General features: G+C 40.0%; 1 protein-coding gene across 2 annotated transcripts in view; it reads right to left on the reverse strand.

Annotated features, from left to right (window-relative positions):
- The window catches only part of ildr2 (immunoglobulin-like domain containing receptor 2), a 123608-nt gene extending 111279 nt beyond the window's left edge, over positions 1-12329 (reverse strand). The window contains exons 1-2 of one of the 2 annotated variants that reach the window (XM_048603251.1): positions 12303-12329; positions 7831-7996 (exon numbers count right to left, since the gene is read on the reverse strand). In XM_048603251.1, coding sequence (XP_048459208.1) covers positions 7831-7879 — 49 coding nt within the window. In that variant the 5' untranslated portion in view covers positions 7880-7996; positions 12303-12329. Of the gene's footprint in view, positions 1-7830; positions 7997-8903; positions 8940-12302 lie in introns of those variants that run through there. The other variant, XM_048603252.1, reaches the window with a different exon arrangement.

The raw sequence follows: 12329 nt of genomic DNA on the forward strand, positions 1-12329 counted from the left end.
AATGTTGAAAAGCATTGCACATTATGAAAAGGAGGGTATAACATTTCAACAAGAGAAAAGATGTCACGGGACACAAAAACAATGGACAGACAGCTGATCCATATAATAGATACATTGATTAATATTAATATGAACAGATTCCTGTGAATGTTCTCCCCCCATCTCCTACTGCATGCAATAGCTTAGCATCAGCATTTATAAATATGTAATATATTAAAAGTTGATGCCACAAAATAGTTTTATGTAGGAGTGTCACATTCTTCCTCTGTCACATTTGTTTATAATAACAGCTCCCTGTCATGCTATATCAATTTCAGCACTAATAGTTCTGCTTCTCTAAGTAAAGCATTATCGGTATGTCTAGGAATTCAAGTTTTGAAGGGGTTTGCATGGTTATTGCCCTTGACTGATTTGGTAGAGGTGTGTGACGGAGGCCCAGAGTGAACCCAATGCTGGATTCTTCTGCCTCCACAAAATCCCACTTACAGCAGTACTATGTGGATTTTGTTATTTGATGCACTGCACCTGCATGCTGCCTCAAAAGAACAGATATGAATATAAAGATAATAATAGGAATGGCCCAGAAAGTAAATGCTTTACTTGAAATGCATTGAATTATACAGATCAAGAAGGTTTCAGAGTTATTCCTTGGTTTCTGCTCAGACAGGCAACAGTAGAAACGTTAGGAACAAAAACAAAGTTGCTGGAAAAGCTCAGCAGGTCTGGCAGCATCTGTGGAGGAGAAAACAGAGTTAACGTTTCGGGTCTGGTGACCCTTCCTCAGAATGGAACGGTTCTACCCTTCAGTAGAAACGTTAGGCCAGATTTTGCAGTCAGTGGTAAACATACAATGGGATATTGGAAGATAGGGAACTTGGGAAATAAACAGTGATGTCTTGAAAAAAAAAGAGTTCACATTACAGAAGAGAAGGTGTTGTAGTTCTTAAAACTCAGACATAAATAAATCCCCAAGACCTGATCAGGTATTTCCCAGAACTTTGTGGGAAGCTAGGGAAGAGATTGCTGGGCATCTTGCTGATATATTGTATCATTGACAGCCACAGGGGAGGTGCCAGAAGACTGGAGGTTGGCTACCAATGTGCCATTATTTCAGAAATACTGGTACAAAAAGCCTGGGTACTACAGACTGGGGAGCCTTATAATCAGTGGTGGGTAAGTTGTTGGAGGGGATTCTGAGGGACAGGATTTACACGCATTTAGAAAGGCAAGGATTTATTAGGGATAGCCAACATGATTTTGTGCATGAGAAAATTGTGTCTGATTTAACTTGACTGAGTTTTTTTGAAGAGATGACAAAGAAGACTGATGAAGGCAGGGCAGTAGTGTCTATATGAACTTCAGCAAAGCATTTGAAAAGGTTCCAAATGGTAGATTGGTAACGTTAGATCACATAGGATCCAGTGGGAGTAACTGATTAGATACAAAATTGACTTGAAGGTAGGAGACAGAGGGTGGTGATGAGGATTGCTTTTTGGACTGGAGGCCTGTGACCAGCAGTGTGCCACAAGGATCAGTGCTGGGTCCATTGCTTTTCGTCATTTATGTAAATGATTCAGATGTGAATATTGGATGTATGGTTCATGAATTTGCAGATGACACCAAAATAGGCAGTGTAGTGGACAGTGAAGATGATCTCAGAGTAAAAAGGGACCTTTTTCAGATGGGCTAATGGGCCGAGGAGTGGCATATGGAGTTTAATTTAGATAACTTATAAAGTTAACAGTAGAGCCCTGGGGAGTGTTACTGAACAAAGAGACCTAGGGGTGCAGGTACATAGTTCTTCGGATGTGGAGTCGCAGGTAGACGGGGCGGTAAAGAAGATGTTGGGCACGCCTGCCTTCATTGGTCAGAACATTTGAGTATAGGAGTTAGGATGTCATGTTGTGGCTGTACAGGACATTGGTGAAGCCACTTTTACAATACCGTGTACAATTCTGGTCACCCTTCTATAGGGAGGATGTTGTGAAACTTGAGAGGGTGCATAAAAGATTTACAAGGATGTTGCCAGGACTGGAAGATTTGAGTTATATGAAGAGGCTGTATAGGCTGGGACTTTTACCCTGAAGCGTCGGAGGCTGAGGGGTGACCTTATGGGAGGGTTATAAAATCATGACGGGCATGGATAAGGTGAACAGCAAAGTTCTTTTCCCTGGGGTGGGGGAGTTCAAAACTAGAAGGCATATTTTTAAGAGGGTGGTGTGTGTATGGAATAAGCTGCCAGAGGAAGTGGTGGAGGCAGGTTCAATTACAACATTTAAGAGTCATCTGGATGAGTATATGAATAGGAAAGATTTAAAGGGACATGAGTCAAATGCTGGCAAATGGGAATAGGTCAGATTGGGGCATATGGTCAGCACAGACGAGTTGGATGAATGGAACAAAAACAGAAGGTGCTGGAAAAGCTCAACAGGTCTGGCAGCATCTATGAAGAAAAAAATCAGAGTTAACGTGTCGGGTCCGGTGATCCTTCCTCAGAACATGTTGGATGAACGGGCCTGTTTCGATGCTGTATGAATCTAGGAGTACGTGGGAATGGATGACTGTGTTAAAACCGACCCATGTCATAACATCAAGTGCAATGTTGAATTCTAGAGGATTCAATAACTTTAGAGCCTGATTCCATCCTTTCATGTTTTTTACCCATCCCTTGCCTGGTCCTGTTATCATATGGGTTACTTTTAGCACAGTCACCCGTTCCCACATATTCTTAGGCCCATTATCACATTGTATGGTTTGCATCCAGCACAGCTAACCTATTTTCTTACCCTTAGCTCTTCATTATCACTTCATTATCAGCTTTTCTTCTGTTCTGGCCTGCTATCCTTTGGTTTCAGCATAAATTGCTACTAGCAGTTCCGACGAAGAGTCACCGGACATGAAATGTTGTTAGCGCTGGCTTTCTTCCCATGCTGCTAGACCTGAGAGTTTCTCCAGCAATTTATATTTTTTGTTGCCTTTGAAAGTGTTCGAATGCTGGGTCCTGTATGAAGACAATGTGATGGCCAAGCTTCTGGAATAGTAAAGTAACTTGTACAGCATTTTGTGGATTTCGTTATTTAACCACCTATCTCCAATCGCCACTTGATATTGTTCAATTTACCCCTTAATATTATTAGTTTTTGTTTATTACTGCAAAACTTGAGTTTCAGTAGTCTATGCCAAATGTGACGAACACTGTTAGGGTAATTGTCTAATAACACTTAGTGCTATGATGTCCCCGTTAATTGAACAGCCTGTGGACTCTCACAAAGTTCACATATGAAAAATGAGATGAGAGTTCCAGGTGTTCACACGGAGTCTCCAACTGAGACAGTCACTTTAGGACAGCAGAAGAGGTTGAGATTGGGGCTCAACCTTGGGGAAGGAATTAATAAAATGAAATTAAATGCATCTTCTCACCAAAACGTAAGCATTTTGAACCCTTAAAGTCATGGAAAGTTTTCATCATGTCTGTGCCAGCTGAAAAACAAAACATCCAGCTCATTTCCTTTTTTGCAGCATTTGTTCCATAGCCCTGCAGGTTGCAGATCTTGAAGTACCTACACAGACACCTTTCATATGAATTGAAGATTTCATAGAATCCTTACAGTGTGGAAACAGGCCCTTTGGCCCAACAAGTCCATACCGACCCTCAGAGCATCCCACCCAGAATCCATCCTCCTAATCTACACAGCCCTGAACACTATGGGCATTTTAATATGACCAATCTACTTAGCCTGCACATCTTTGAACTGTGGGAGGAAGCCAGAGCATCCGGAGGAAACCCACGCAGACACGGGAGAATGTCTGTGTGAAATTTGCACAGACAGTCACCCGAGAGTGGAACTGAACCCGGGTCCCTGGCACTGTGAGGCAGCAGTGCTAACCACTGAGCCACCATGCTGTACCCATTTCTGCCTTGACAACAATTTCAGGCACTGAATTCCAAACCCTTACCATTCTCTGAGTGAAAACAATTCTCCTCTAATCTTTCTGCCAATCACTGTATAGTCACTGACCTCTTTGCTAATGTAAATAGGACATTCCCATCCACTCTATACAGAGCCCTCATAATTTTGTACATCTCAATCAGTTAAATTCAATCGAAAGCTAGTGTCAGTCATGGTAATCATGAAACTATCATCAATTATTAGTTAAAGCTCATCTAGTTTGGTAATGTCTTAACAGGTCCCTCAGTTCAAGACAATAAATAAATAGGCAACAAATGCTGGCCTTGCCAATGATGTGCATATCCCATGAAAGAATAAAGAAATATGAGGCATAGATCTTCACATTTCAGAAGCTAAAAACCAAATTTGAATACAATGAAAAGGGGGCATGAAAAATGAAAATGTTTCTAATAGTAAAATGATTGAATTACTGTAGGAGGATCAGCTGGCCACTTGGCCCCTTGAGCTTGCTCGGTCATTCAATCAAACCATGGTTGATCAGATTACTGAAATTAAACATTGCTAACAAGAGTCAAGATGTTGAAGCTTTTTGTCTTGCACTCATCTGAACTAGGATGCAAGAAATAGACTTTAACAAATGGACATCATCTCACACAACATGAGAAGAGGGTGTTGATTGGTTGGGCCATCATTGGCATGAAGATGCAGCAAGAACCGTTAACTGTCAATCTTAATTGAGAGCAGGTAGATTATGATTGCTCAGGGTGTTGCCATGGGGATGGAGCAGAGACTTGCTGTCTCTATCTTTGAAAAGGGTGTAATATTTGTACAAATTTCTTTTGCCTACACAAGTGTGTTTACGTATGTAGCTTCTAGAATGCACAAATGTATTGCATTGCAAGCCCAGATTTTTAATCAAATTCAAATTTCCCCATCTCCTGTGGCAGAATTCTAACCCAGGTCCCCAGAATATTTCCCGGATCTCTAGATTAACAGCCCAGTGATAATGCCACTACGCCATCACCTACCTCCCTGAACTGCAAGCCTAAGTGATGATCTTAAATTGTTTCCTGGTGTAACTATTAGCACAGTCAAGATTATTTATGATAAGATTTCCAATAGCAGAATCATTTCTGATGGTTCTAATTTTCTGCAACTTGCAAGTTTTGGATGGTTGAACACAACTGGCATGCTACCAATGTGAAAGTTGTACGTATGTAAGCAGGTCCCAATGACTGGTGGTTGGTATTAAACAAGATATCCCATTGATGATTCACAGTGGGCAGCACGCCAATTACGCAGAATCAACCTGACTTGCAAGCCTCAGAAATGAATATCCATGATTGGAAATGGTTCTGCTATTGGTAATCATTAATTAAATAATCCAGACTGTGCTAACATTTGTACCAAAAACCAATTTGGGATCATCAGCCTTTAAGCATGCTCAAAGCTACATGTATAAATACTCAAAACTCTCCCTTTGCTTACATAAAACAAATTGTATATACATTGCACCTTTCTGAAAATAACGGTCATAGAGACAGTCAGGCTCTGCTATAGTCCCATGGTAATACCCTAACCAATCAGCATCTACCTGCCCAGTCTCAAAATTAAGATTGACAGTTAACTGTTCTTGCTGCATCTCCATGTCAATAATGGCCTGACCAATCAGTACCCTTTACTTATTCTGTCTAAAATTGTGTCCTTTTGTTTGAGTATCTTTCTTATATACTAGTTCTGATGAATGCAAGATGAAAACTTCAATGTTTTGTATTCTCTTAATGTTTAAAATTCGATTATTTCACATTTCCATCTAACTTTGATAATATTTCACCCGCCACACACATTTTTTAAGAATCTGTCTTAAAAATATTCAAAGACAGAGTTCTAAAGATTTACAAACTTCCGTGAGAAAAAAAGTTTCTCTTCAAATGTATCTTAAATGGGTGAGCCCTTATTTTTAAACTAAAATTATAGATTCTCCCTCAAGAGGAAACATCCTCTCTACATGCACCCTGCGAAGGATCCTCAGTATCTTCTATGTTTTAATCAAGTCTCCTCTTCTTATTCTAAATTTCAGCAGATAAATTCTAGTCTTCCATACTTTCTTCATGAGACAGCCCACCCATTGCACGCATAAGTCTGGTAAACCTTCTCTGAACTGCTTCCAATGCATTTACATCCATCCTTATATAAAGAGACCAATATAGGGCACAGTAATCCAGGGGTGATCTCACCAATGCTCTTTATACTGAAACATAACATTTCTTCTTTTGTATTCAATTCTCCTCTCAATAAATAAAAATGAGTGTATTAACTTGTTAAAAATGCTGTATTTGCACATTAAATTTTAGCATTAGGACATCCAGATCATTCTACATCTCAGAACTCTGCAATCTCCTACCTTTTTGATAATATACTTATTTTTATTCCAAAATGGACCAGGTCACATCTTTCCACATTAAACTTCATTTGCCAAATCTTTTCCCGATCTGTATCCCTTTGTAGTCTCTTTATGTCTTTTTTCATCAAATTGTTTCTTCTCAGCCTCGTTCTGTTCACTTCTCATACCGTCATTATGGTACAGAATGAGGCCATTCAAGCTCTCGCTTTTGTTTTTTTTCGTTATTTTCACTTTCAGACAGCAGCTGACCTCATCCAGGCACCATCTTTTGTTCCTTTTCTCCTCTCTTGTTCCAAAACCATTCTTTGGCTGGAAGACCAGCTCTGCTGTCATTCAATTCCTCCCAACTTTCACCCTATCACAGAGCTTTTTTTTGCCCTTGTTCCACACAATCCTTGCTCATAACCTATTACATCTCCAACTTTTCCCAATTCTGATGAAAGCTCATTGACCTGAAACACTAACTGTGTTTTCTCTCTCCATATATGTTGCTCTTCTACTGGGTATCTCCAGCATTTACTGTTTCTATCTCATAGTTACGGCCACTGTGGTATTGTGCTTTGCATTCCCGGAACCAGTTGCACCCTCATTTGCACTTCCAGCAGGAACTCTAGCAAAATACCAGTAGTCCTGCAAATCCTTTGTTCCAACCAGTTACAAAGTTGAATAATATAACTGACTTGAGGCAATCACACGCAGTTGTGTAGCTTTGTTTCGGATTTCAAAAAAATTCTGTTCTAAGACTACAATCGGAATTTTGTGTATGAGAATGTGCGTGTTAAAGTCTGGCCCTCAGAACAGATGCAAACACAGAATTTCCAGATACAGTTTTCATTATTTATGTTTAGTTGCAGTATTCAGAATTGCTGATCCAAACGTATAATTTATTTGGGAAAACAGGATTCGTCTAGTACAATAGTCGCAGCGCAAATCTTTTCCATCTATGATTCAGTACATCGTATGAGTCTTAAGAATGGCATGAGTCACATACTGAGCTTTAGAAAACAGCACATTGTCTAGTGTTGCAGAGATTGGGATTTCAAATCTTTTTCAGTCACTAACAGAAAAATGTCATTTAAAATATCTAAGATTTTTAATTTAAGATAAATGGTCTCATTTTTGTTGAAAATTGTAATAAGCTATCAAACTAGCATATTATGCTGCTCAAATAATTACCATGTATATTCATTCGGTTTTGGTACGTATAACGGTTTCGTTAATTCTGGCAAAGGAATAACTTTGAAGCTTGAAGGAAGTGTCGATCTTCAAATTAAATACTCGAGAAATAGTAGAGCATAGTAACAAGTACAACTATTATTATTTAACGTAGGCAGGTAGATAGAGGATAAACGGTTAAATTGTGAAATATTCCCAAAATAGCAGGTGATCTCATACATAAGGTACGGAAAGAACGATAAAACTAGTCGTCGGACAGCCATGTTCATTCATCGTTTTTTTTTGCGGGAGCCAGCGGTACCATCGCATTTACTAAGTTAAACGTAGTTTAACTCTTACCTGCCAAGCAGACAATGGGCATCCACCATGAGAATCCAGAGACCCACATTTTCAGCGCCTTTTACATCCCAAATATTTTGTTAGAACTCGATACAATTTAATCCCCGATGATAAATTAAATTCCGATTCCTCATTGTAATCTCCGTGTGTGTGTCTCTCTGTGAAACTGACAGACACAAAAGTATCAAGCAGGCTTTAACTGGCACCTGTTACTCATTTACCGAGGCGAGGGGTGGGTATTCGAATGTACCCTAACTCAGGCAGATCGGAAGAGTGGAACGTGGCCTTAACCATTCAAATAAACGCATTTAGACTTTGATTATTTTTCAATCAGTTTACATATCGGCTTGAAACAATGTCGAACAGGTACATTAATTCCACGTACTAAGGTCACATATCCCCCTCTCTGACGATGGACTTTTCTAATCACATGGCTTCATTGATGCTGCTTTAGGCTCTGCTGTAGCTGAAACTGACAGCGTTACAAAACATCTTATAATCCAGCAGCCTTATTCTATTCATTTCACAATTTTCATATGTTTGATACTGAATTGGCTAAAGCCATCGTTTTTTGTGGGGTTGTATCCGTATGTAATAAATCTCAGCTTTAATGAAAATGTACAAAACACAGACATCTTCGACTGTATAAAACGCGCCTTAATTGCTATGCAACCGCGTATACTGATATATAAATCCGGTTTGCCCGACGTTAATTAATTTAGTTAAGAATGCCCGCTATACTATTCCCAGCATGAAGCCTCGACAGTTTACAAACTGTATTAAATTAAAATTTGTAACGCTTGGCTTGGGTCTGCGATATATCTGTATGCACAACAAACAGGGTTACTCAATTTTACTGCAACAGCGCAATGAACTTGCGGCATTCAGACACATCATCCAGTACAGCTGGATCAGAATTCACAACCTTGTCAGGAAAAATGGGACAATAATCCAGATGCTAACTGTTACATTCTAATCTACTGGGGTCCAGAACCAGAGAAGCTAAATACACATAAAGGGGTCATTTCCCTATCTTAACTCATCTCTTCAGCCACAAAAACCTCACCGCTCACCACCACCCCGTTTCTGTCACCTCGAATCAATTAAAGATACCATCCTCCACCACCCCCATGCCTCTGCATTCCGATTGTTCTTGATGTGAACGTGCTCTTTACGCTATCAGTTCGGATTTGACCTTTCACCCACTCTTTTATATACTTTGTTCTGCCGCAGTAGTGCCATCGAACAAAGCCTACTGACCGACATTCAGTTCCGACTTTGTGAACGCCGCTGGGCTCCAGACCACATCACCACCTGATTCAAATGTGTACGAAGGAGCTAAATGGTCAAGGACCGGTGAAAGTAGCTCCCCTGGACTATAACACTAAACAGCATTTGTAACACAGATCAAGGAATGGTCAACGGAAACAAAAACTCTCCAGTGGTCGGAGTGGTACCTGACACAAAAGGACATAGATATAGTTGTTGCAGGTCAATCATAGCAACACGAGGACATTTTCCCTCCCATCAAACTGCTGCTTCATACATGAGTTGAGTTACATGAAGATTCTTCCCAATCATGCCAATGTGAACACAATCCATTCTCAATAATGAAACTACCAAAACATCCAGGATTCATTTGACAAGAGATATATAAGATTTGTTCCCAATGAACAGTGACCAAGCACAGCACCAGACATACTTAAAATGAGGTGTCAAACTGGTGAAACTATAAAACAGGGATACTTGCAAACTATTTTAGGTAGTAAATGATCCACAGTGCTAAGCGATTTCACAACCAATAGATAGATCTAAGTTCTGCAGTTCTGCCACAACCAGTCATGAATGGTGGTGGACAAATAAACAACTCACTGGAAGAGGAGGCTCAACAACTACTGCCATCCCAAATGATGGAAGAGCACAACACTACAAAAGCTGAGGCTGAAGTGTTGGCAACAATCATCAGCCAGAAGTGTGGAGTAGTTGAATCCATGTCAGCCTACTCCACAGCATCCTGCATCACAGATTCTAGTCTTTAGATGATTTGATTCACTCTACATGATATCAAGGCCAAAGGCACTGGATACTGGAAAGGCTATGGGCTCTGACAACATTCCAGCACTGCTACTGAAAACTTGTGCTCCAAAGCTTGCTGCACCCCTGGCCAAGCTGTTCCAGTGCAGTTAATATTGGCATCTACCTGACAGTGTGGAAAATTGCCTAGGTATGTCCTACACAAGAAAAAATGAGAGATCCAACTTAGCCAATTACCATCCCATCAGTCACTCTCGATCACCAGTAAAATGATGAAAGATGTCATCAACATTGCTGTCAAGCAGCACCTGCTGAGCAATAATAAGCTGTTCACTGATGCCTAGTTTGGGTTGTGCCAGGCCCAATCAGCTCTCGACTTCATTACAGTCTTAGTTCAAATATGGACAAAAGAGCTGGATTCCCGCTGTGAGGTGAGATTGACAGTCCTTGACCTTAAGGGCACATTTGTCCAAATGTGGCATCAAGGAGGCCTAGCAAAACTAAAGTCAATGGGAATTGAGGTAAACTCTCCAATGGGTAGAGTCATACCTGGCATGTGTCCTAGACACAACCATCTTCATCTCCGATATAAGGTCCGAAGTAGGGATGCTCACTGACAATTGCAAAATATTCAGCACCATTTGCAACTCCTCAGATACAGCAGCAGTCCATGCCCAGATGTAACAAGACCAGGACAATATCCACACTTGGGCTGAAAAGTGGCAAGTCACATTCATGCCATACAAGTGCCAGGCAATGACCATCTCCAGTAAGAGACAAACTAAACACAGCCCATTGACATTCAATGCTGTTACTAATAATAACTCAGGATGCCCAACTGGAAAGGAACATCATTTATCTTTGAACAAAACAGAGCCACTGTTTGTGGTACATGGGATAGTCCCAGCCTGGGACTGACAGTTCTGCAGACCTATCCCTGGATCTGCATTTTTTTTTTATCCTTAACTTACTGTTTGAATCAGCCTGTTCAGATGTTATTACACATATCTGGAGCTGGTGGGACTTGAATCTGGGACCCCCAGTACAGGGGTATGGACACTACCATCACACCAGAAGAGGGCCCCTACCTGGGTCTGCTTAATTTTTGAAACTGAACCTATTATTCCTTATAAACCTACTCAGATATTATTACACACCTCTGGAGCAGGTGAGACTTGAAACCAGGTCTCTTGGTCCAGGGATAGGAACACTAACACTGCACTACAATAGGTCCCCTACCTGGGTCTGCTTAATGTTTTTTGAAAAGGTCTCTACTTTTTTAAAAATGTAACCTTTTTTTCCTAATCAAACCTGTAATACAGGTAGGGACTCTACCTCTGTGACACTTGTTACTCTAAACTACAGAAACGATAACCCTTGTTAATATCTCAACATAACTGAAAATCCCATGCCACAAACAGCATGCTTTCCTGAGAGTTACAGATTTTATTGGAAACAATCCACAGTTACTTCCAATTTCCAACGCACTTCTTCCTGTTTTGCCAATTCATGAAATCAAGCTACCACCAAAAGATACTTACCTCAGTTTTCAGAGATTTCCTCAACGAACTGCTAGTAGTAAGGTCCATTTCAATGATTTCTCCTCAAGACTTCACCATGGCAAATTTCCCAGAGCTTTTAGAATGCTAGGAGCAGCATCCCTTTGACAGAAAACTACTCTTTCTCCTGTGAACTGCCTGGTACTCACAGAGAGTCCTCTGCTGCCTTATCCAATCTGAAGCTTTCTCTGCCAGTGAGACCACTCTCTGTTTTTCTCTCTGCCCAAAGAAATGTAAGACAGAACGCTTCCCAGTTTTGTTTCCAGGTGAGAAATATGGCACATAGGTTCATTAAATCTTAACCTGGGCCCTCTATCATGATTGTAACCATCAGTTGGTTTCTTATCAGACAAAGTCCAATGCAACCTCACATCAACCCCTTCTTCACAGCATCCTGTTTTTCTTTAAACTTAAGAAAGGACAATTAAACAAAACCATCTTACAGACACTATATTTGTAACATCACGTGACCAGATTGTAATATCATCAGAATATTTTCATCTCCTAGATTGGCTCCAAATCAAACACAATACTATAGAAATACATTATAAGATTGATGTTGGGTTCTAAAAAAATGAAATGGTATTGCAGCTGGACATTGTTACTAAGAAATCTCTGATTTTCTCCTTTTTAAGAGCAAATGAAGATTTAAATAATAAATTTAAATAAGGAATTGATTAAATAAATTTAATAATAAATTTAAATTAATGTAAATAAATAATGAACTCTTATGGAAGTCAAGAGAGGTCCAAACTATGATCAAATTTATGGTGTATTTAACAATGTTATAGCAGACTTTGACTGCATATTACAATTCCTCCGTTACTGATAGATCAATATTCTGGAAAAAGCATAGATATGTTCACTGGGAGAACCTACCATGACAAGCACTGCAATGGTTCAACG

The sequence above is a fragment of the Rhincodon typus genome, chromosome 11 (genome assembly GCF_021869965.1).
Source record: "Rhincodon typus isolate 14 chromosome 11, sRhiTyp1.1, whole genome shotgun sequence".
Taxonomy (NCBI): domain Eukaryota; kingdom Metazoa; phylum Chordata; class Chondrichthyes; order Orectolobiformes; family Rhincodontidae; genus Rhincodon; species Rhincodon typus.